Source organism: Ambystoma mexicanum, chromosome 3p (genome assembly GCF_040938575.1).
Source record: "Ambystoma mexicanum isolate Mex_15411 chromosome 3p, UKY_AmexF1_1, whole genome shotgun sequence".
Taxonomy (NCBI): domain Eukaryota; kingdom Metazoa; phylum Chordata; class Amphibia; order Caudata; family Ambystomatidae; genus Ambystoma; species Ambystoma mexicanum.
This window is the reverse complement of record NC_090925.1, coordinates 550,900,088-550,926,612: the sequence shown is the minus strand read 5'-3', so window position 1 is coordinate 550,926,612 and position 26,525 is coordinate 550,900,088. Positions and strand designations below refer to the sequence as shown.

General features: G+C 43.7%; 1 protein-coding gene across 1 annotated transcript in view; it reads left to right on the top strand.

The window, feature by feature from the left end:
* Positions 1–26,525, top strand: part of ARFGEF2 (ARF guanine nucleotide exchange factor 2) — a 2,106,550-nt gene that overhangs the window by 436,599 nt on the left and 1,643,426 nt on the right. Inside the window, exons 8-9 of the mRNA XM_069651280.1 lie at positions 4,503–4,651; positions 18,294–18,424. Coding sequence (XP_069507381.1) covers positions 4,503–4,651; positions 18,294–18,424 — 280 coding nt within the window. The remainder of the gene's footprint in view (positions 1–4,502; positions 4,652–18,293; positions 18,425–26,525) is intronic.

The window sequence follows — 26,525 nt, the reverse complement described above, 5'->3', positions numbered from 1 at the left end:
GCAGTCCAGCTCTCGTGGTTTATGTATATTGGATGTCTCTATTCTTTCACCTGCAGTTGATGCTGAATGGAGTAAGCGATGTCGGGTCGCTTTGGCACACTCATCTTCCATGACAATTTTGCCATCTGAGGTCGAAGAAGTTTGCCTTCATTCTATGCAGGGTCATATTTATGATCAACATCTTACTTTACAAGAATCCAATGTAAGAAAACCCTATTGCCATTCCACAAGCTCTCCTACTCACTATCAGTATGTTTCCAGCGAACATGCACAGCATCAATGAGGAGCTTCCTCAATCTGTTTCCCCACTATTTAACAATGATCAAACAAACTCTGATGTTGCAAATAAACCTACTGCACCCCAAATCAGCACTGGTGACTTCACCGATTTTCCGGTGATGTCACACGTGCTCAATCCTTTAGACAATGGACACGAGGACTCATGCGTAGATGGACTACATTAAGCACCTCATTGGTGACTTAAATGTAAAAATTAGTAAAATACATGCGTGCACATGCGAACTTCCAAGATGGAAAAATAATGACCTTGGATTCCCTAATTTCAAAAGCTCAAGCACCCTCGAATTCTAATGCTATCAGTACAGCAACTCAAACACTTGGGACCGGGGTCACACTGAACACTGCTTTGGGAACGTATGCTCAAGCAGTTACCATTAGCCCCTCGGATGAAGGCTCCAAAGAAACAACAGATGCTCTTTCTCTCTTGGAAGTGGTAAATGCAACTCAGTAAAGTTAGATGACATATTTAGATTTCCTATAACCGATTTGAAACTCAAAGTTTAACTCCCCGCCATTATTAACATCACACTCAACAGAAAATCTGAACAGTCCTTCGCAGCTCCTTGAAGCCATGGAGGAGCTTAATAAAGCTGACGCATGACCTGCAGTCATGAAGGCTACTGTTTCTGAAAACTCCCCACCCGAGCCCGACACAAGGCTGTACTAGCGCTAACTAAACATCAACATGCTAGAGCGCACTAACATGGCACAATCAAAAAAAAAGATTGACTCAAAAGCTCAATCAAAAAAGTCTAAAAATATATTAAACGAACACATTCACAACCCAGTATGTGATTCCAAATCATTGGAGTCTGCAGTGAATGCAGATCTACACATAGACTTGGATCAACTAAATGAGGAATCCAAATTGGTTTTAAACCTGGCTAATCGAGAAGTATCATGGAAAGTAAAAATGTCAGAACAAAAAAACACTAAAAAAGTAATTCTATAACTGCAGAGAAAGATACAGTGTCACCAATTCCAACTGCGTCAGACGTCGAGACTCTTAGTGTCTCCCCAACGATAGTCTCAAATCCTAAGACTGTCTCGTCCTCTCTGGATATTCAGTCTTTACCAGAAAAGCGCTCCCAAAGCCAATTTATGCAGTAGTACCCAATCGCCCTAAGAAATAAAACTGGTTATGTAGTAAACCAATTTATACTGTTGAGCAATCTTTGAATCCCATGATGTTGAATGTACCCACCCACAGTAACCCTGTGGGAGCCCATGAAGACCCTCTTCCTGAACTACCACAACCTTCCAGAGAGCTCACAACCTCTATTAAGCCCAGGCTTGATATGACTCCACCTGTAAAGGCTCCTTCTTCTCCTGTTTTACCTAATCTGTTACCAGGCAGGTACATGGCTGCCGGCGTGCCTTTGCATTTAAAGGCAAATACGGAGGACAGCAGAGTCACCAGCGAACTGTCCGGGAGAATGCTTAACAAATTGGACAGGACGAGGGGTCCAGCAATAAATGGGCAGAAAAGAATTAACCGTTCTTTTTTTGAACAGCTCGTTCATAGACAGCCCTCAATTGAGGACCTTAATCTCTGAAGATATTGAGTGGATACGCCTCTCAAATCATAATACTTACCGTATGATTTGTGGCACTTACTCTTTGAATATCTTGCATCTAATCTGGTCCCAAAGGATGATATTAAAGGATTACAGTGTCCTGATTCGACTGAGTCGATGGTAGAAGCTGATGAGTTCCTAGACACTCCCTTGGCTCCAGTTGCACAGCCTGTACTGATGAGCAACGTAACACCAACCACCTCTCATTCAATTAACAACATTATTCCGCGTTCTTAAACACGGTGCAGAGCAATGACCTTTTCAATTGAAGAAATCAAATGAACAATCGGACAATCTAAAAATTCTAAGGCGGCTGTCCCGGATGGTCTGCTGCCATGTATCTTTAAATCTGATCCTAAATTTTGGGCTGTGGTGCTTCACACAGAATTTTATCATATTTTACATACTACAAAAATACTGCACTCATGGTGCAACACTTTAATTATTCCGATCCACAAAAAAGGTGATCCTCGCGACCTAAAAAAAATCCGCCCACTTGCCCTAATGGATTCTGCAGCAAAAATATTTGCTTTTCTTCTATTAAAACATCTGGAAAGCCACATCGAAGCAAATGACATGTACTCGAAATCGCAAGTGGGGTTTAGGAGAAACACAAGTACCTCCCGTAAATGCAGTGGTACTTGCTCACCTGTTGGCAACTACTCCGATCACCGTTACAGGCCCAATCTTTGCAGCAGCTTTAGATCTTTCCTCTGCCTTTGAAGCTGTTGTCAGGGACATATTGTGGGCCAAAATGCTAAAAATGGGTTTTGCAAGACGTTTAGTTCAATTGATTGCTCGACTTCACAAAGATACTTCTTTTCAGGTTTGGGTGAATTGGGAGGGTGCTGTCACAGGGCTGATTCCAACTATGACATGTGTCAAGCAGTGTTGTAACCTTGCAGCAACTCCTTTTAATCTTTACATCTGTGACATTGACCAACTATGGACAGATGTAGGAATGTACCCTGCAAGGTTAGGTTCTTTACCTCTACATTGGCTCTGCTTCGCGGACGAAATTATTTTATTTGACGCAACTCCATCAGGGCTGCAATTAAAATGAAATGCTTTTCAAAATTTTGCTACTGCGCATAATCTCCAAGCCAATTCTACAAAATCTAACACTTTCATCTTTGCTAACACCAAACACACCAAATTCTATCAATGGACTATGGAAAGCCTAAACATCACAAGAGTGAGGTCCTTACACTATTTGGGTTATCAGCTTCAACTCTGCAAAACTTGGATAGAAGGTCTGAAGGAAAAGATCCGTCCACTACTCTCACATATGAGAATTATCCACCAGAAGTATTGTACATTTTCATTATTACTGATCTTACATTTTTACATACTTAAAGTGGAGCCCATCCTACTGTATGTTTTGGACAGATGTCTATTGAACATGGACAATGTCTTGGATAGGCTGCAAGGGCAAATCTGGAAAAAGACCTTGGGGCTTGCGCTAGACGTCCCAAATTCTATAGTCCATCGTGAACTTAGATTAGTTTCTTTATCGGCAAGATCCACCTGATGCAAACTATCCCTATATGCTAAAATGTTAGCTGCAGTAGGGAACTCATTATATCAAGATCTTAATCTTCTTTTAATCAAGCAAAGTGCTTCATCACTTACTGTATTTGCTAATCAAATGCAGCAGTTTCTTGCTGGTATTAACGTAGGTTCTGATGACCTAATGTTAGGTCTACCAAATGTGAAGCAAAAACTCTATGAAATGGATTGGATTCGGACCATTGACATGAATAACACCTATAAGTCTTATATAGAGCACACATCCTTTGAAACAAAAAGAACATTTCGACCAGGCTACATTTTGAAATGTCCCTGTCCCCCAAGATTCGCTATATTTACATGAGATTTAAACTAAATCAGTTACCGACTTTGGAACGTGTGCACTACAAATTTCGTAATACTGAGCGCATATGTCATTACCGTCGGTTTTGTTTGAGACATGCCCAAGACGAAACACTAAAACATTTGGTTGTGTATTGTTCTCATTACGAACAACTAAGAGAACAGCTACTGGGTGAAAGTTGCCTTGAACTCTCACAAATTGCACGTCAATCCTTCTGAGAAAGAGCTATGCGAGGGGGATAGCATGCAACTTATTCTAGCGCTGGCTAGATATTTATTCAAACTTGAAGAAGCGCTTTTAAAATTGAATTTATCTTAGTTTTTACGGTTAAACAAAAGCCGTGTACTTCTACTTGGAATTGTATCAGTTGTAGATACTAATTTAAGGTTGTTCCATTATCAATTTAAAGAAGGCATGTTATAGCGAATATCTATATTTACAATGTTTTTATTTTTGGTTTAATGACCTCGGAGTACGTTTTTAAGTTGTTTTTCTAAATTTTATTAAGTTTTTATAATTCCCATTTATGTATACATGGTATGTTTTTTTCTTTGTAAAGGTTCTTTGTTGAACCATATATAATTTTATAATAAATACAACAACAAAAAAAGAAGGGATCCTGTGAGAGCTGGAACCACCTCACAAGTACTGGGATGATTAAGAGTAGGACTAGAAGTAATTAACATTACCAGTAAGTGATCAGGGTATTACTGCCAATGAACTAATTGTTTTTTTTCCATTTGTCTTTGAAGAATCTGAAGAAAAACATATTGTGCCTGAAACTGTTAAAACGTCAGACTTCGAAGTTGGAGATAGCTCCCGTTCTCCGGGTAGTAACGAGACGACGCAGACAAATGGAATAGCAGATGATGGGCAATCTGTATCATCTACAGATAATTTGGTAGGCTTCGTTAATGTTACTTGCATGGTATTTTTTTATTATCACAATTTGCAGTCCAATCCGCAACTGGGAACATTTGAACCCAAGTTTATTTTTTTGTTGTTTATTTTTTCTAAAATAATGGTAAAAACTTTGGAGATTATCCTTGCACTCAATACAATTTCTGTTTCTTTCACTGTCTAGTAGTATTCACGTTAACGTTGAAGGGGATTTATCAAAATGTTGATATTTTGACATTGAATCCTCACCTCCTTTGCCTTATTGTGCACCCAGACACATTTATTTTGGCGCAACCAGATTTATTATAGTCATCCGTGCTGTGATCTATATAAAAGGACATATGGAGATGTTTTACTATTTTTACAAATGCTTTTGTATAAAAAAATCCTATTTTGTTGTGCTACTCACACACAAACATTAATCCCAGAAAACACCTATAGGAAAATATTGTCCTTAATGCTTATACTCTAGCAGTACCCAATATTCCTACATTTTTAGAGAGGTTGTGTTCTGTTGGCGATAAGCTATTTGCATGTAACAGTGAAATGTCTATGCACTGCTTTTTTGGCACTTGTTAACAGACCCAAAACTATATTTTTCAATTTTCGTGATTGCCATAATACCCCCTTTTCCTGCTTCCTTCTCTTCATACAAATATTATTTGTATGTATTGATAAGGGTTTATAACTCACAACCATGCCAAGGGCTGGTTTAGAGCTGCAAAACTGAGGAAGGGTTTGCCTGCTAGGTGAAGTGTGGGGAGTGGTGCTGGTAGCCGGTAAACCAAACTGCTCTTTGTACGGTGCACAGTAGCCCCCATTGTTCTTTTCTCCGGGCTGCAGAGAAAATCTCCTCCTCTCCTGATTTACATGTCAATGCAATATCCTCTCCTGTTGGTGGGAAGGCCCAAGGTTGTTCCACAGGGAGCCAATACAATGTTGTCACAATGAACAAACTCTCTTTTGCAACAAAGATGCCATCCTGAAATATGATGTGCTACCTGGAGGGGATAAACGGGCCTTTCCCCAGAGTCCGCCCCCTCCTGTCACAGTCCTTAATTCTTCATGTACCCAAGTGTAGATCTGTTTAAGACTTGCACATAAAGGGTGACCACTTAGCAAGCTTACTGCATATCTGACCCCCATGGGTTGTGATTCATGTGATTCCTTCCCTTCCCCCTTTTAGAGACCTCTCTAAGGATTAAGGCTGCTTCTGACAGCTCCAGCATTGAGTTGTGAGCAGAGCGCACCCCTTTCTTTGCTGACTCTTAACACACACTCACTCTCTTTCTCTCTCTTTCTCTCTCTTTCTCTCTCTTTCCCTCTCTTTCTCTCTCTCTTTCTCTCTCTCTTTCTCTCTCTCTTTCTCTCTCTCTTTCTCTCTCTTTCTCTCTCTTTCTCTGGTTTACTCTAGTATGAAGCTGCTGAAGAGATGCAGCCCAGTGCAGTATAGCTGCAAGGTCTCTACTTCACTACCCTCTTACCCCAAAATGGTAGGCATCTTAAGGTCTCGGCTGCTGCTGCATCCGTCACCAACTAAGCCTAACTAATAACAAGGATAGGATGATTTGCTACAGCTGAAATGCCTTACTAGTAGAGAAAAAACATGTGAATGGAAATAACCAATCCAGTTGTCGTATTCCAGAATTAATAAAACAGCAAAATTCAACAGCTTGGAGGAATCAAACCAGTCAAGAATTCTGAAAAATAAATAAATAAATCGCTGTTGCACAGTAGGGGGCAAGGGTCAGCCTTGCGAACAGGTAAAGGCCTGGGAACGCATCAGGACATTACACCTAGCCCTAGTTGAATCAAAAATGATGGTAATATTTCTGGCCTGATTGGGATGGACAAGGTGATGGGCAAATAATGGAGGACAACATGAAAGGAAGGGGTGTTGGAAAGTGCATTCTAAATACAATATCCGTAGGATCCAACAGCACCTCACCACAACTCTGCCAAAACGCTCCTCTGCACCCAGTCCTCAGACTTTACTGCTATTCCTGCATGCTCAATGTCCTCCACTCCCACTGCTATGCTTCTCTCAACAAAGTACTTGCTGTTGCCATGTACACCCCCCACATCGGGCCTAGATCTACTCCCACTTTGGGAGCTGTCACCACGCAGAGTGCCCCTTGATGCAAAATCACTCCCTCTTCAAGTTTTTCCTTATAGTCTTTAGATCTGTTGCTGGGGTAGCTTCCCATTACGTAGCTGATTGCTTCGCTTCTTCTTGGCCTCTGTTCTACAACTCTCAACAACCTCACTGTTCTGTGGCTCTACCGTGCTGCCTCCCACCCTGCTTCTCTGCTAGACTCATCATTCCAGTGCTCCCCAACCCATGGCATCAAAACATTTTAATGGGTGGAATTTCTTAAGACCGAGCTCCACCTTTAATGCTAGCCTTTGAGGGACCATTTTCTAACCCCACATGTGCACTGCCCTAGCAAGATGCTCAGCAATTGTAGGTATAGCTTAATGTTATTACTGGAACAATGCATAAAAGTATTCTGTTTGTGTTTTTATTACTGTCATAAAGTGCTTTGTTTGCACACATTACCCCATCGCTACCTGGCTCACCTCTACCAGCATAATTAAAACTATGATAAGAAACCCTGAAAAGGGCCTGCCTACGCTTTCTGTCCTTTGCTATGTGTGCGGTGCCTCAGAGCGTGTTCTAACATTCAACCAAATATCAATTACTTCAAACACAATGGCCTTTTGTGTCTGTTAAAACAGTGAGTGATCTATGTTATCTATTCCTGGATTTTTGTGATACAACCAGTGTGTGTTACTGTTGTCAGGACCCATTTGGATCATGATATGGATGTCGTTGGTGTAGCATTAAACCGCAATGAGAATGTTTTGGGAGGCATGCTAATGGCTTCACATGGGCATCGCAGAGCCAAGGGTAGATAGCCGATCCTTGAGGCAGACTACATGTAAGTGAGGGAGTGGCTTGCTTTAACTTGGTAGGTTGCTAAACTACAAAAGGTATTCATCACCTTAGGCATATACACCTGTCTTCTAAGCTGTAGACATTAACTTCAACATAAACCATTAAAAACAATTGTATTAGCATATTATATCATGAGAAAAAACATACTTTGGGAATGATTACAGAATTTGAAGGAACAAAATGGTGCGAATGATGACCACATTGGAAGAAGCACAGTAAGCAACTGATCTGCCTATATCCATTCTACACCATGTGTGGATTATTAATCCATAAATTATTGCTATACACACACTCAGTGGAATAAGCTTTTCTTACGTAATCCTCGGCACTCAATGTTCACAATTTCCAATTTTTGTCAATCAGTCAGTTGTGGGAAGAGCGCGTAAGCCTCTCCGTCTAACCTGTCCTGTTGTGTTTCTTCGTGGTGTGAGAGGAACATCTTCTTGAGGCAATTTGCAATATCAAGAAGTTGGAAAAAATCCCCTAGATACAATTGTGGGACTGTGAAATAAAACAAATGAAGGTTTGTTTGAGAACAAAGGTAATTGATTTTCTAAATTTTACATTGGACGGAAAGAAGAAAAGAAACCTGTGTAACTGGGGCTTCTGTCTAAACCCCTATTAAATGCAATATTATGCTCTTACCTAACTGTAACTTGGTAGGTTCTGTATTTGAAAGAAGTAGTACCTTGAGGGCTGTGTCCCTATTTTTCAACTACAGATGAGGTAGGTGAGTAGTATAGAGTGGTCAAAATGTCCTAAAATGTGTAGATCGCAAAATAAATTAAGATGGTAGGCTGGTTGTTGTCAGATGTGTGGGAAGTTCTCTCCCAAGTAGGGTAGGTTGTCTACCTTGAGTGGGCTAATTTATGCTCCTGGTTAAGAAGGGGGTTGTTAGGCAGAAACCTGTGCAGTTCCCTCTGGGACCACTGCAAAAGATTTAGGACTACAGGTGCTTGGCAGTAAACCCACTTGGTAGCAGTCTGTACCACACAGATTCACTTGGTAGCTGTGGCTGAGCAGTCAGACTTCCCTCAAGAAGAGTTAGGCAGTATACAGAATATTCACAATAGGTCAAGAGAACACATTAGAACAGGCACTAATAGTAAGCAATTCAAAAACACGGTCACTAAAAGATATACACTCCCTTAAAAGAATATTAGACAAGTCGTAAGTAAAGCCCCACTTATTTTCAGACAGCGGTGAGCGCTTAACGCAGATGGCACTCTAATAATTTGTTTTAAAAGGGAGAGAAAAACAGATCCCGACACTTTTTCACAAACACAACAAGGGAGGAAGGCAAAGTAACACGAGGAATTCAGAGTCAGTAGGCCGGATCTACTTAAGGGGATCCAAAACGAAATGTGTCCAAGGTCACACGGTTGCAGTGCACGAAAGTCTTGTAACGGTTCAAAAAGGAGTTGGACCAAAGAAAGGGACCAGTTAGAGGGTCAAGGCGGCCAGCCCAGTCCAGAAGGTTAAGGGGTTATTATTACCTTGTAGCAATCTTTAGAAAGGGAGGCCTGGCGGACACGGTACCTTAAAGTGGTGAGTAAACTCCAGCGGGGGCAGTTGTTCCTGGCAGCGGATGCAAGTCGGTGCTTCGTCCGGGGGAAGAGAGGATCTCGTCGGGGAGGAAGACAGGAGTCCATTGCACTGCCAGGAAAGAAACCAGCCGCGGAGTTTCTCGGGTACAAGGAGCAGTCTGTTGATTCGCGGTTCAGTGGTGAGTGGCTATCCGGCTGCCGGGGTGCTTGGCAGAAGGTAAACTGGTTGTGCCCACCAGTCAGGGGAAGAAGCCTCTCCAGCCGGGAGATCTTCTCTGTCGTCGGGAAGTGGCGAGACGGTTCCGCAGGGCTCCACCGGTGGTGTCGTCGTGGTAGGTCGGCTCAGCTTCTCCCTCATCAGATTCTCAGGTCCTGTGGCGACTTCTGAAGTTCCAGTCCCCAAAGCCCTGCTTTTATGCCGCACACCCCCTTTCACTCAGCTTAGCTGTCAATCAAACATGCTAAGTGGTGAGCCGGCCGGCTCACCACTTAGGCCAATCACACAAGAGTGTGACTTGAGTTACCAAGGTAACTCAGTCAAGGGTGCCTAAACCCCCTCCCACACCACCTGTGGTACCCAGATAGAGCGGCACCCCTTTTGGAGGCTTCTGTGGAGAAGCCCGCCAAAAAGTGGAACAAAGGGCTCAACTTGGGTTGCAGTCACAGAAGAGAACACAAACGCCATTTTAGAATCGAGTCCTGGCAAAAAATACCAACCGGCGAATTAATATTAAATAAATAAACCAGCGGTATGTTCGAGGCTATGAGAATTAAATAATTAAAGTTGGTAGCCTCGAACAATGGGAAAATCCCATAGGGAAATATTCGCGGTCGAATATAAAAAGTAGTTTCCACTGCCACCAGCCAAAACTCGATCAGGGGGGATGGAGACGTGCCTCCTCGACTAACAGACCCCGGGGCAATCGAATTGCCCCGACTAGTACGTCCACAATATGATGGTTTGTACTGGTTTCTGTTAATAATTTGGGATTAGTAAAGCCAATGGTGACTTTACATGCCCTGGGAGACAGTAGTCAGTCCCAGGGTATGGAGTCTATGGTGGGGTGTCACTATGACACCCCTGTGTTACTGCACGGAGGGTGCTGTGTAACACACATAGTAAAAACACATGAGACCCTATGGAGTAAAGGACCCCATAGCCCATAAAACACATTAACAGTCAAAGGAACACCATAATCATGTCCAAGAGTGGGAAAAAGAGTCTTGGCAGGAGAAAAAAACAAACTCTAGAAATCAGCAAAGCTGCTGAGGGACTCACTAGGTTAGGAAATTCAGCCTAAAGAGAGAATTCTCCCTAACCGGGGTCAAAGGTAGTACTCCTTTTTCAAACATCTTGTTCTTAAGGGCAGATTGGTTGCTGCATATTTTGACTGAAGAATGTTTGGTTTCAAGGTAATTATTGCTCTTTTTCAACTCTGGTAGTATGGTGCCAGTTGACAATGAGGCGTTGCCCTTAGCACTATGACGTGTATCCAGGGTGTCATGTCTTGTCACCAAGATTGCTGGGCATTGGTGTTTTTTGGCTGGTGAGGCCCTCACCTGGGTGAGCTTGATGATATGGCCCGAGACCACGATGGAAGGAGTCACAATTGGTAGATGGTTGAATATTACGGAGTTGCTTCTAAATAGTGGATGTGGCGGGTGCATATCAATTGATTCCACTTATGCTCTGCATCGCTACTCTAAACTCTCGTTCTGCTCCTTTGCCTCAACTTTCTCTGCTCCTCCTACTCCTGCGAGTGACTCGCGCTCTTGAGACAACCCTATCTAACCTGCATCTTTCTATCTCCAACACCTTGAACATCCTTGCCCCTGTCATGAGAATTCATCTGAAGCCTACCTCCAAGTGCAACGTTTGGTTTGACTCCGACCTTGGTGCCCTGCAACAAGTGCAGGGTGGTTGAGAGGAAGTGGAGGGCTTCGGGCACATCCTCCGAAAAACTTCCTTGCTATCTGCTCCAAAGGCAATACAGACTCTCCTTCTCCAAGAAGAGGGTCCACATTCAAGCATGTGCCTCTGTGGCTTCTAACACACCCCACTCTTTAAAATCTGCAAGGAGCTGGCCAATCATACTGCAGTCACCACGTCTCCTGTTCCCTCCTAGGCCCCCTGTACAGTTCTGGCTTCTCATTTCACCACTAAAACTCAGGACATCCTGTCCTCACTTTCCTCCTCCTCTCACTTCCCCTCTACTGCTCTCAGGCCCCCTTCGGCCACCTCTCCTCTTCCTTTATACTCATTCTCTCTGACAACACCTGATGATGTTTCTAGACGAGTCCAATTTATGAAAGTGCCATCCAAACAGGTGCTCCCATGCTCTTCCAGAACTATTAAGGACCACATTTCCACCCTCTCCCATCAAGCACTCTCTTGTGCACCCCCTCCTAAAAAGCCTGCCGCCAATCCTACCTGTCCGGCAAACTATTGCCTGATTGCGATCACTCCTTTCCTGGGCAAACTCCTGGAAAAGCTGACCATCTCGCATCCTACTCTCCACACCAAGTCTGTTGGTCGCCTCCATGACCATCAGTCTGGTATCAGAGCTTCCAGAGGCACAGAAACTGCTCTCAAACACCTGTGAAGATCTGCTTTCTAATCTTGATTCCAGCTCTCCTTCCATCCGCATCCTCCTTCACCTTTCCTCTGCTTTTGATACAGTCAATCATGCCACCCTGATCAATCGACTCCGCAGGAACCTGGCCATCACGGATCAGGCCCTGGCTTGGCTGACCTCCTTCCTCCTGGGTCCTTTCTCTCCCCCACCTCTGACTCCATATGTGGTGTTCTAGCCTCTAGCCTCTAGCCTCTCACCCTGGCTCTTCAATGTCTATTTGGCCCATCTGATCTCCACCTTCTATTCTAACTTTCAGTGTTATGCGGATGGCACTCTGCTCTCTTTCAGGCTTCCCTCACCCTCCTCTACTTCATCGCTCATTCCTGACTATCCGCGATACAGGATTGGTGCACCTCCAACGATCTCTGCCTTAATGCCAGTAAGACTGAGATCCTTCTCACTAGGACCCCTGCTCCTGCTTTCCCTACCTCTCTGGCCACCCTGCGTGGGCCCTCTACCCTTGCTTACCTGTGAGGCTAAAAACCTTGGTGTCATCTTACTCTGTCCTTCTCTCCTCACATCCTGGACCTTGCCAAGAAGTCTCACTACCAGCTGCACCTCCTCAGAGGTATTGTACCATTTCCCACCTTCCCTAGAAGCTCACTTTCTCCAGAGCCCTGGTTCTCTCCAAACTGGACTACTGCAGCAGCCTCTTTCTCAACCTGCCTAACTCCATACTTCGCCCCCTACAACTAATCCAGAACAGGACTGCAAGACTTAGCCTTGGCCTCAAGCCCAGTGACCGCATTTCTCCAGCCCTGAAATCTCTCCACTGGCTCCCGGTGGCTGCAAGGATCAAGTTCAAGACCTCCTACATCATCCACAAGGCTTTCTCTGGCCCTCACTACAGCCAACTCTCTCTGTCTAAATAACTTGCTTCTAGAGCCCTTTGCTCAGTTACCCCCAACTCTGAGGGTCAGACGCTTCTACAAGCAGAGAGTGGAGGCTAGATCTCTCTCCTCTGCAGGTGCCTCCCCCTGGAACGGCCTCCCTGCCCCTCTCAGACTTGAGCCGGACCACCTGAAGTTCCGGAAGCAGCTCAAGACCATATTTTTTTTTCCTCTGCTTTCTGTCTCTCGCTTCCTTGCTAACTCACCGGTCTGCTTTGCCAACTTGTTGCTTGGTACCTTTTGAGTCTCACTGGGTACCAGGCTCCTCCATTACCAGTCTTCTTTGCACTGCCTCCTTGCCTACTGCACACTTGAGGGCTGTAACTGTAACCCTTATAGACCCCTGCCTCCTTGCACTTACCCAGAGCTGCGCTGCCCTGGCTGCACTTATTCAGAGCATTGCTGCCCTGATCGCACTTCCCCCTCCCCTTCACTCCCCCCCCTCCCCTTGACTTGCCCCTCCCCTCCCCTTCCCCCCTGAACTTCTTGTTATCGTACTTGCGCGGTCTGAATGTCACAAGGCCTAGTAGGATTGTTTGTCTCGTCTTCCCTCGGTCTCCCCTCCCTTGTCTTGTGGCACCTAGAAACACTTGTATACAGGTGCGTTATAAATATGATAGCAGGTGTCCTGCTAGTTTTCAATGTCAGGTCTGGACAATTTGTTATACATTTTGTAGAGTACCGAAGTTTGTTTGTAGCTCTTATGATTCTGGATTAGTACAGATAAATGCTTACCCTGAAATATGGCTTTTTGGTGCCTGTCTGCCTGTAGCTTGCAAACACGTCTGTTTCATTGATATCAATCTGCTTCAAAAATGGCCACAAGAACACACTAATGCGTCTTTCTCCCTCTCCCTAAACCCCATGGTGGGCACTAAAGATCGGTAACACCTCCTGTCTAAAGTCTGTCCTGCTAATGGTGAGGTACTAAAGACCATCACCTTCTCTTACCTCTCTCAGGATTCCCAGGTGGATCCTAGCTTGGGATCCCACAAGAAGAATGATGATCTTACGAAGTGGCGCCTTACAGACACCCAGGTCTTACTTATTCTTTACCTGTCACACTCTTGTACTCCTCACCCTGATGGTCCTCTTTCCCTTTCCTCCCTCTCTCCCTTTTCTCTCCATCGCTCTGTCCCTCTGCTGTTCTTCTGTCGATTGCTATGCTCCTTACTCTCTACAATCCCCTGTATGCTACTCTCTTTTATACTCTCCTACTACTATACACTCAACCCCTCCTCCTTTCACCCTCTCATTCACCTTTCTCACTTACCACCACTTACTTCCCTACACTGCCATTTAGTCTCACTCACCTTAATCCCCCTCACCGTAATCCCCATATGCACACTTAAACCAAGGTTCCACTTTCTCTCACTAATCTATACCTCACCTTGCACAATCTATAATCTTCCTCAGCTCTCTGTTGCACTGTCTTTCCTCTGCCTGATCTCTTGGTCTGTATTCTCCTGCCTTAACCTCCCCTGAATCTACACTACTTTGTTCCCTGCATCCCGCTTGATACCTCTCCTCTCCCTCCCGTTGGTCTTAGTGCCTACGTGGCTCCCAAGCCCAACCTCTATCTTGCTCTTTACCTGTGGTTGTCATACCGGTCTGGGGCTTTAAAGTGCCTCTTATGCCCAGACACCTTATAAAACACGCGTCCGCCAGAGTTTTAATTTAATTTCAAAGTCCTTATTTGCATGGTCTTGAATGTCATGTTTGCTGGTCTGCAACACCTACTGCTCTGCTGCCTTAAGTGTACAGCTGGCTTCCTCGCTGGTGGGTTGCACATTCCCTCTGTTGCAAGGACATCTGGGGTCTGGGGTCCTGGAGGAGAATGGAGAACACTGACTTAAACTGGGCATGGAAGATACCAGGTGATAAGTGGGACGTGAAAACTGTAGCCTGGCACATGCAGAGGGGACAGAGACTAGGGCCCTTCCAACTCCCTGATCCTGCCTCTTTGGAAGTACTGCCAAAAGACTAACATCATGGTAGGCCTCCTGCCCCAGGTTGAGAGGGGCCCCTATCTCCCTTGACATAGTTAAGCCCCTGACCCTGTCGCCTCAGCCTCTAGGAACCAATTAAGTATAGGATTTTAATTGATTTTAAATTCCTGAAGAGATTAAACCCGGGATTAAATGGGATACCACTGGTTGGTATCATTAAAATAAAGTCTTCTGAAATACTAGTTTGAGACTGTAGGGAAACCTAAGAATTCTCGTTCTGAGGTGTGACATCTTTCTCTTGATTGGCTGGCCCAGGACACGTCACAAAATGTGTTTGAATAATTTGCTTCAATCTAGCCTTGCTTTACTGCAGTCCTCCCCCAGACAGGAATGTATGAATGAGGTAGGTGGATTTCCTGAATGTGTGATTACACCCTGTTAAAGGTTTTTAATAATTATGGGAATTACCAGAAATATCAAACCTCGATTAAGCAGGCAGTTCAAGAATTAGGTTCTGACTAAATGCAGATTGAGGCAGCGACCAACACCTGGAACGCTAGCAATTGAAGCTAACATTCCAAATTCTGATCACTTTAGGGAAACGTGGACATATCTCTTTCCGGTCCATTTTTCTCGGTGCACCTTTGTCAGGATGTTAAATTAGCATCAAAGCAAGGTAAAGAAAAATGCCCTGGTTTACAAAACAAACGCTTACAAAACTAAAGGATTAAGGTGAAGCATGCACAGAGGAAGAACCATGGGATGTGTTGATGATAAGTTCAAAGATTTTCCATGCATCACTCCTCAGTTTTGCAAAATCCTTGTAAGTGGCATGTGAATATCTACGCTAAGTGATCTTAGTCTACTTAGTCATATGCGTTGCCTCACTGATTATGCCCTTCTTGACTGACACCTGTCTGTGGTTGCTTATGGTCTCTTGCATAAAGGTTCTGAGTGACCTTGCAGTGCATTCAGGCTGCACTGCACCTTATTGGGCAGTATCTAGTCTGATTGTCATGCCTCAAAGGTTGTCCAGAGCAATCGGTTGTGATTAATTAAAACGTTCATCGATGACTCTGTTAGGGGAGTTTTCCTAAAGTCCCACTTTGGAGGTAATACTTTTAGTAAACTATCCTAGTGGTTTGTATATCGCTAACTCTTAGGGGCTGATTCATGGAATTTGTGCGCTGAAAAATGGGGATTTGTGCGCCATTCTTCCCGCGAATCCCTGTAGAACAAATGGGGATTTGTGGGCAGAATGGCACACAAATTCCATGAATCAGCCTCCTTGTTATCAATCTGTACTACTCGGGGACCTTGGTCGAGTGCCAGAGCAGTCAGGCGTATCTTAAGAGGAAGATGTGAGCTGTTGGTAAGTACACTGAACCTAGCTAGTAATCCACATCAAAGAAATGCTTACACATACATTTATAGTAAAATATAGATCTATTATATTTAAATACTTGGTAACATAAACCAATCCATATAGGTATACTTTTCCATGGGTATACTTTTCAATACTTTCAAAAGGCCACTTCTTAGTTGTTAGTTGCTGAACGCATACAATTGTTACAGGTGTTTTTCAGGTCTACCGTACGATCGGTAATAACACGCGCCCACAAAGTAATATGGTAATTGCATTTAGTCAGCATACACATATAAGATAGTGATTTTTCACTGCAAAGCGAGTCCAACCCTAGCTAAAAGGCAGTTCGGAAAGGCTTAAAGTCTTGAAAATGAGCAGAAGTCAAACGTTTCTGTGGATACTTTCTAGTCTCTAGGAAAGAAGATACAAGAAGTCTTAACCAACGTTGGAGACCCTGTTAAAGGTCTCACTAAAGGGACACAAGCAGCGCTTCATTTGGAGGCAAGGGGGGGGGGGTTGCTATGGACACCTCTACGTGCACTCCAATGCTCTGGAGTGACTTTCTGGAATAAGGTAAGCAATACCTTTTTCCCCACAGTACCTTAGGTTTGAAGAAAACATTTGTGGTGGATGCTTGCTGATGTTTCAGCTCTGGACCCCAGCTCTGGATTCCTTGGTCTGATGATGAAAGGCAGGGCAGTGGATTGGATCTCTCAGCAGCAGTCTCAAGGGAGGACCTCTGGTACGGCTTTCATCAGCTTCTCTGATCACTCTGGGGTTTTTGCACCTTTTCTGCAGCACCAACAAAGGACACTATTCGCCTGGTCAATCTTATTCGATTCCTGCAGTCCCGCACTCTGATGCGGGTGTCTGGACGAGTTGGATTGTATCTCTGGAGTGTCCTTGAGGGCTCAGCAAAGACTTGGACGGATTCTGCCTTTCCACAATGATGCACTCGAAACGAGCAGCAAGTCTCCTGGTATTGGGGTTCTGCAGCTCTGGAAACTCGCAGGACCTCGGGAGATGGCTCAAATCAAAGTTATTCTTGGGACTGGTTGTTCCCACCAGTCAAAGGGAAGGAGTTGCCCTCTTCAGAGCTCCTCTGTCGCACAGAAAACTGGGTCTGGACAGCAGTGGTCACTTCACGATGTTGCAAAGGGTCTGCAGGCGTCTCTGGTAGTCTTCTTCCTCAGTTACTTCAGCTGCCAGTGGTAGACTTGCTTTTCACTCCAGGAGTCTCACCTTTTATACAGTTCCAGCACTCACTCTGCTGCAATCTTCCTCAGCAGTTTACTGAAAAAGGCGTTTGGCTGTCCAATCAGGACAGCCAGAACCCAAGTGGGAGCTGGTCCAATTTAGGCACTCTGACAAAGGACAGGGGGTGGAAAACTCCTCCCCCACTTCATGCCTGCCCAGACACTCTGGAGCGTAGGTGAAGGTAGGCCCCGAGTTGTTACTTGGGTGCCCCTGTTGTGTCCTATCAAGGCTATGGATGTAGTCTGCGGTATAAAAGTTGCACAATAGTTGGTATAACACGTCTTTTGCCACCAGCCATAACTAAGAGATTGTCTGTGATTAAAATGTCAGAGGATAGAGAGAAGGGAGGCACTAGGTATCACTTTGGCACTCCACTTAAGGTGGTGTGTGCCAATCTCAGACTATAAAGTTTTGCGAGAGAAATTGGGCATCTCTATCCTTAAGAGCTGTAGTTACTCTAGCATATAGAAAATTAATCTCAAAGGAGGACCCTTAGGGTCCCCAGCAACAATGTCCATACTGAGCTTTGTGCTGCAATAGTAAAATACAGATGTCTTTTAAGAGTTATGGAGTAATAGAGCCCATAAGAATGAATGAGTGCTCCACTCATTCAGGACTTCAGAAAAAGTGCTGGGGGACCAGGGGTGAGGGGTTGGGGGGGGGTCTCACTAGCAGAGGAGATGAAGCATAACAATGATGCATCTCCCTAGCAGTGATGCCGGAAATTAATAGGGCTACAATAACAAACAAAACACGGCTATTTTTTAGTTTAAAAGATAGTACACCTAGGAGTGATGCAAACAATTACAAAAAAGGGGATGTAAGAACATTAAGAGTTTCATTTTCAAACTTTGATCAAGAAAGCAATTCAATCAGAAAAGAGGAGTTTGGTTAACTAATCTGGTGTGTGACAGTTTTATTGCTTTTGTGAGTTTTACATAATCTGATATAATATGGTACATAATTTGTCACCCACCACCCTTGTCCATTGGTATTGTTTTGAAGTTAATTCACAACTACAATTTCTCACTTGCATTAGGAATCGGATCCTGGACATGGTCATCATGTAGCAAAATTCTCCCACATTCTGCAAAAGGATGCTTTTCTTGTATTTCGATCACTGTGCAAACTCTCAATGAAACCTCTTGGTGAAGGACCTCCGGATCCCAAGTAAGTTTGAGGTTAATATTTATTCACATAAACCCATATACCAAGGGTTACAAAGTTGCTTCTTGTGAACCATATTCAGAATTGATTTTAACTGACGTAATCCGTCATGGTAAAATTGGATTTCATTGGAATGAAAACTGCTGCATATTTGCAAGATTTTATTTTAAAAGGGCACTTGAATTTTTCTTTTCGACCAAGTTTTGTTAATTGCACTGTTGTGTTGGTGGTTTAAATTGATTCAAACTGAAATTACGGAGAAAGGTATCGCTTTTACGCCAGCAAAAGGGTATCCATCCTGGCCAATAGGGGTCGTTGTTCAGCTTTGCATTCACACAGAATTTTCATGAGTTTTTTTCCCAGTTTCTTTTGAGGAAGGGATTGACAAATGATCTACTTTCTCTACTCCTCCTATTTTAATACTCTGTTTTGTATCTTAGTAAACTACTTCACTTCAGTGTACCAAAGGCACCCATGCCCACTGCATCACAGAACCATTGGCATCCTCTTTCTGGAAGCCCTCAAACCTATATTCCATACTGCTGTTTTAAAAGTGACCTACACCACCACCATCAAATGCAAAACCCAGGAACTGGTGTTTCGCTCTGTCATGAGTTGGATGTTTATCTGCTCAGTTAGTTGACTGTCACATTGTTCCCAGATAAACTATATACATTTTTGGGGGAAATGGCATCAGGGCCAACTCTCACATCTATCCATGATTCTGTGTAATTTCGTGGTAGTCCGTCATGAAGACTTTCTACTTCCAAGTGGGTGGTGAAATTATGAAAAAGCTATTTTTTTTAAATTGTTTTATTTGTAGTTGAAAAATCGACGTTTATAAATGTTACATACATGTTTGTGCTTTCATTGTAGATGTGAGTCATTTAAAACATGTAAATAAAATCATTAGAGCATCATCTCAATTTGATAAGTCTATTAGGGAAAATGACAGGAGAGAAATCTGGGATTGCAATGCTTAGTCTTGCGATTAGTTCTGTGCAAGATTCCTAGATGAAGAGGAGACGATTATGTCTTGTCATCAAAATAACCGGTTGTAGTGTCGCACAATATCCAGGTTCTATGTCCAGATACAATTTTTTCAAAAACCTAATTGCTGCAATGCTAATCGACACGTATTGAGCGCTTAGTATGATTGACCACATTGCCTCTGAAGTTTTTTGTATGCTAAGGAGTGCTTTTGAAAGTGTGCTTTCCTTGGTTCAGTTAGCGCTATGCATTGTGTAATTAGGTGTTAAATTGTTTCTTCTTCATTTAGTTTATCACAGAATGTGTATAGTGTTTGGTTGCTTTGACTTCTTTTTGCAATGACAGATCTTGTGGGCCATAAGTTGAAGCAAATTCTCATGATCAGTGATCTCTATTCCGAGTTGAGAAATTGTTGGAGCTATTTGGGTATATAATTGAATCGCTTCAGGATAAAAATGTCTTGATTATATATTTGATATATTTTGCATTCATTTTCTGTTTCCAATCCTTTAGCCATAGGTTTAGTTTCGCTCTGTGAGGATTTTGTATCAGCATTTATTGGTCTATGCTCACTTGTTCCGTACTTTTATTGCATGAATTTATCCATGGGTTTAGCTTGTTATTGTGGTGTTTTTCAATGTCTTGTGCCAGGCAAGCTATCATGGTCTTTTCATACTCCTCTTTCATGAGGCTCTTTCTATATAGTGCTAGTGTTTTCCATTCTACAATTGCCTTTAGGGATATTAGTCCAAGTTCATATCTTATGATGGTGTTCAGTAAGCTTTTGGGCAGTGAGAGTATTTTTTTTCAGAAGTATCCTTCCAAGTGTGACCACGTTGGCTGACTTCCATCATATTTGGTTTCCACTCCATATGTTATGGACGGTATAACCTTTTGCTTGTAAAATATGAGAATAGGCAGGCAGGAGTATTTTCCATACTTGCGATGGATCAGGGATGCATGTGAACCTAGAGTTGTCATTTTCATTTAATTTCTATTTTATATTGAGCATCTGTTTTGCTGTTTACGTTGACTCACAGATATTTGTATTCTTGTGTTATAACTAGGGGTATGTTGTCAATGTACCATTCATCATTTTTGTGTTTTATTTTTGCTTCTATTGATCATGGTTTGTACCTAACTTGAGGCTCCATTTAAGGCAATACCTCAATGATGTGTGCAATGCAGCATTTGATGTATTTTCTGCTAAGAGATTCGCTCCTTTGCCTGTGATTTGCAATCAATTCACGTCTTGTCGCAAATAAGGTTATACACTATTAGAGCAGATGTGAAGTTCATCCCTTTGTTCCTGTTACTACAGCAGCTTCCTATTCTCTCAAAAAATGTGTTCTGAGCAGAACATTTGTAAAGACCATTTCCAGAGTCCCTGTGTTCCAACCACTATCGCACAACTTCAGGCGTCACTGATTAATGTCCACCAGCTGGCCATCACCAGCTTGGTCACAGTAGAAGGAAAAGTAATAGTAGCTCTGACGTGTTGCTTGTTCCACTTTATTCATGGAGTTTTAGCTGTTATTGTGAATATTTGGCTTGGCTCTTATCTGCTGTTAGACTTCCCCCTTTTGCTGGTTTTTCTTGCTCTTTAGCCAGTAAGAGAATTTGGTTTCAATCGCACTGAGAACTGGAAACTCTTAGAATATAATTGCTATCATTGCTTCTTAGAGTTTGACTGTGCCAAACTCCCTTACCCAATGTTTCCTGCAGCTCAAACTGAACTACGTCCGTTCCACTATTAAAACCAACCTTCACGTTCTAAAGGTTTCCTTTGATTCAACCTGGGTTTCCAGGTGTGTGCTTACTTGTTAAACCCCATGGCTTATGTTTACATTTTTGAGCTACTGCTTACTTTCCTTATTTGCATATATGCCGTGCTTTAAGTGGGATGGGAATATTTTTTAATATACTTTATTTGATTTGGTTAAAACAGTTTAACCTTTTCAATTCTGTCTTTAAGAGAAAACGCAACACTTTAATACTTCAGTAAGACAGAAATACAATATAAAACACATCTAGCACCAATCAACATATCCTTCAGAAGAAGTAAAATTAAAAACATAAAGAAAACTTCATTCACAAATACTTAAAAATACAGAAATATATTAGAATACATAAATCACCTTCAACTCCTAATTTCAGTTTGTTTAAAAACTGATATTACGGTTAATTCAAGGATATGTATTCCGCATTAAATATTCTCTGCCACGGGTCTGTATACGTTAATCTAAAAGCTCCTAAAAAAATGGATAAAAACTGTCCCCTTTTTTGAGACAAGGCAATACATTTTGTTAATAGTTGTACATTTTCTTCAACTGCAGGTTCATTACTAAATCGACATATATTAGCACTTTGCTCAGGTAGCTTGAACTGATCTCGTCGGCCAGAGATTAAAGCACATTCCTAAAATAGCATTTTGGTATTCTGGATCCGGAAATGTTAATAAATATTTAGTAGATCTTTCCTAGCTTTAGTCTCAAAACATCCCACACGTATTAAATTATTATTTTTTGGCACTTCTCCCACAGGTTTATCCAATCCATACTATACAACTTTTTTTAACTCCATCAGTATTCTCTATTAACAGATGTGTATCAGTCGCAGCATTTGACAACAGGTTACAATGAGTCTTCCACTGATAAAATAAATTAATTTTTTTAGTTTCAGTTGTTGCCATTGCTAAGGTAGGGATTAAGGTATTCTTGTACTTCTCTTCCAAGAGACATTTCCTATAGAAGCACAAGGACTTCCGATCTACCACAACTTGTATTGAAGTTAGTTCAAGTTCATACCATATCACCTGGATTGGCATACTCGTAGGCAGACCCAGAACTGACTTCCAGAACTTGCCCTCTAAATAATCCCACTTCGGCTGATCTTTCCCATTTTTTGTGTGAGCTCCGTAGGTGATCACTGGAATAACATTTTGGACGTAAAAGATCAGCAGGGGTTTGTACGAGTATTTACAGTATGTACTAAGATCTTAGCTTGAGATGTCAGGTTTATTATTTTATTTAGCATATCTTTCCAAGTCGTGTCACCTACTAATCCATCGATAGCTACGCCAAGATACCTGCAGTTTGTAACAATTTCCAGTTTTTCATTTCCAATCCACTGTCTATCTTTCCCGCAATAAGGTTTCTTTGCCCCTGGAAAGACTAAAACATTTGTTTTGGCAGAGTTAATAGATAACTGGTTTACCGTGACGTAATTGTTAAGAGCATATCTCTGCCTCTGGAGCCCAATGGGTGTTTGGTCATTGATTACAATGTCGTCCGCAAATAACAAACGTGAGATTTTCATACAGCTTATTTTCTTTGCGAACGATCGTGATGCTTCTAGGGATACTCCGATATCATGGATATAAAAATTAAACAATATTGCTGCAAGGGCACAACCTTGTTTAATCCCCCTATAAGTTTGTATACCTTCTGACAGTTTTACTTCTTGATTGAGCCTGACTTTTATTGTTGTCTGTGAGTATAGTTGTTGAATCAAATGCAAAATGAAGGAGGGCATTTTGCATCTTGCAGCTTCCGCCACAAGACCTGTCTCGATATTGAGTCAAAGGCTTGACAAAGATCAACAAATGCAAAGTAGATATTTTGATTTGAATGCAAGGCCTGGTATTTAAAACTGATAATGTTATCAGATGAACTGCTGTCCCCAAACCAGCTATAAAATCGGATTGACAATCAATCACTCCACTCGTTCTTAACCAGATCTTCAGTTCTCCCAGAATTAAACGTGCAAATATCTTGCCAGGTATATCAAGAAGGGCAATAGGGTGATAGTTGGTAGGATCGTTCCTTTTGCCCTTCTTGAATAATGGGATTATGAGGGAGCTCTGCCAAGATGATGGGATAACTCTCGTAAATAATATTTTCTGACAGATTAAATACAAAATCTCCACCCATTCCTTTGGATTAATCTTTAGAACAAGATTTGTTAAGCCATCAGAGATGTACTCTAGCGCTTAATCAAGATCATAATGTCTTCATGAGAAAAGACAAGTGAGTCCAATTTGGATTTCTTTTTGGACATTAGACTCACAGCTTCATCATTTGTTGTGAATACATTTGTAAAATAGGAATTCCAAACGCTCACTAATTGTATTCAGGAGTGTCGAGGCAGAGGCATCATTCGGCATAGCTTTCAACAGCCTCCAGTTTTCCACACTAGATTTAGCAGTCAGAGCGTGCAACATGGATTGGTTTGATAATGTTACGTTCTCTTTGGTATCGCAGCTGATTCTTTTATAAAACATGTTTATTTTAAACCAAGGCAGGACGAAAAACATACAGCTTTGTATTACATATCTCACCTTTTTCCAACATTTCCTTTTGACTCGACTCCCCCCCCCCCCCCACAACCCCTGGTCGCAGGCCCCTTCCCCTCGTGCTCCCGCCTCGCAAGCCTGCCCTCCATGCTTCCCCCTCATGGATCCTCTTGATCCTTTAGGGCCCACCAAGTACTGATAGGTTTATAGGTCAGGGCGGGGAATCGCTGATCATACTCCAGCACTGGGGCCCAGATATTCTGGAAGCGGTGAAGGACTCCTGCCCTTGCCGCGGTTACCTTTTCCGCAATCAGTATGTCCCACAGCTTCCCCCACCACTGAGCCATGCAGGGGCCGTCCGGGGATTTCCAGAAGCGGGCAAGCACAGTTTTGCCTGCTAGGAGACATTGCGTTAGCAGTTTCGCTCTGTTCCCCGAGCGCGGGTGGACCCCGGAGATCGGGACCCCCAGCAGGATGGGTTCGGGCTCCAGCAGGAGCGCAGTCCCGGTGATCTGTTCGATAGTTGACGAGCACCGTTTCCAAAATTGCTGAATCTTTGGGCATGTCCACCACATATGGAAGGAGCCCGGTTGGGCGCACCCTCTCCAGCAGGTATAGTCCACCCGGTGAAGCCTAAGGGGAGGGGGAGAGGGGAGTAGTACCAGCGCAACATGACCTTGTAAGCACATTCCTTGTTGGTGACACCGGTCGACGAGAAGTGAATGCGAGCCCAAATGTCTACCCAGGTCTGGTCGTCAATGAGGTGTCCCAGGTTGGCATCCCATTGGGCAATGCATCAAGTCTTTGAAGTTAGAAACTCTCCCAGAAAATGTCTATATATGGTCAAAATCCTGCCTCAAAGTGGAAGATCCCTAAGCGTGCGTTCAAGAGCGATGAGGGGGTGCGTGGCCGCCTGGAGGGTTTGAGGATGTGAGCACCAGTGGCGCAGCTGGATATATGTAAATCTGTCCCTTTCATGAAGTTGGAATACCACCTTGCATTGTACAACTGTGCAGGGTAGGTTCCCAGCATATAGTTCTAGGGTCTCGAGGCCTCCGTTTATCCAGTTCTGGAAGTTACGGGGGTTCGCCCCGGGTGAAAAGGCTGGGTTGTGGAAAATTGGCGATGGGGGGGGGGGGGGGGGCTTAGTCCTTCCCTTTTTGTTTCAGAGCCCAATCCCAGGAGCTCAGAGTGTGTTAGGTTGTCAACAGGAGTCTCTTCCAGCGTTCTCTAAGGGGGGGGGGGGGAGGATATGCGGGAGGAACCGCAGGGGGAGCGGGAGTTGTGCTTTTTCCATTACCACCCATCTGGGGCGGCTCGTGACTGTCTGCCAAGCGTGGATGTGTACCAGTTGCGCTGCCACCCTGTACGCCAGCAGTAGATTGGGGACCCCCAACCCACCCAGCCTAGAGCAGCCTACCAACATTTTATGGGGGTTTCTGGTCTTTGTGCCCCTCCAGATGAACTTCAGCATTCTCCTCTGCAAATCTCGATGGGCTGGTGCTGGGATAGCTACTGCGAGGGAGGCGCAAGCATAGAGGAATCGCAGGAGCAAGTTCATTTTGCAGGCTGTTATGCACCCCATCAATGAAATTTCTTGTGTTGCCATGCGCTTCAGATCCCCTTCCAGTTCCCGAAACATTCTGTGGAAGTTGGATTGGTATGCCTCTTTTGTGTTCGCCGTAATATGAACCCCTTAGTAAGGGGATGGACTGTCTTTCCCATGTGATTGGGTAAATCCTGGTTAGCGCCTCCCGTTCCTCCCGAGGGAGGCTGATATCCAAGGCTACCGATTTGGAGAAGTTGACAGCGAAGCCTGTGACCTCCCCATAGCTAGCTATTTCTGCCAGGGCGTGCTTTAGTGAAGAGCTGGCCTCTGAAAGCATGAGCAACACATGGTCAGCGTACAGAGCAATTTTGTGTTGGGTTGGGCCAACCTGAGGACCCTTGATAAGATTGTTCAGCCTGATCCTCTGGGCAAAGGGTTCCATCATAAGTGCAAAGAGTAGGGGCGACATTGGGCAACCCTGTCTTGTCCTACAGGTTAAGGGGATTTGGGATGTTATGGACCCATTGATTCTCAGGAGGGTTTTTGGGGTTTTATAGTTGGCCATTACCATTGTCTGAAACGTTGGGCCAAAACCGAAGGCCTCCTAAGTGAGTCTCATAAACGCCCAGTCCATCCTATCAATCGCTTTAATGGCGTCTAAGGCCATGAGTGCGAGGCCCTGGGAGTTTCGGGAAGCGAGGTCCACCAGATTCAGGATTCTGCGAATGTTGTCTCCTGCTGCTCTGTTCAACACGAAGCCTGTTTGGTCGGTGTGAATTATGTCAGGGAGGATGTGAGCTAAACGATTAGCCAGAATCTTGGAGTCTAAGTTAGCATCTATGTTTAACAGGGCAATTGGCCTCTATGAGGCTGGGTCCCTCGGGTCCTTCCCTGGTTTGGGTAGGAGGATCGTGCTAGACTCCTGCATTGACGGGGTCACCGTTCCCGTCTCCCTGAGGGAGTTGAAGATCAGTTGGGGTGTGAATACTTTGTAGAATCTTGAGGAGAATCTGTGTGGGCCCGGGCCTGAGTTTTGAGAGATTTGATTGCTTCCTCAATCTCCTCGTCAGTGATTGGTGCCTCGAGGGTCTCCTTCGCCGGATCGGGCAAGCATGGCAGGGCTGCTCCCCGTAGGTATTCCTCCTGTTTAGACTGCTCCCGCGGAGGTGCGGTCATCACTGGGGTTAAGTCGTCTACTGCCAGCTGTTTCTTTGATTCTGCATATTGGATCACTCCCTGTGGATCGCGCAGCCCAGTGATAGCATTGGGGC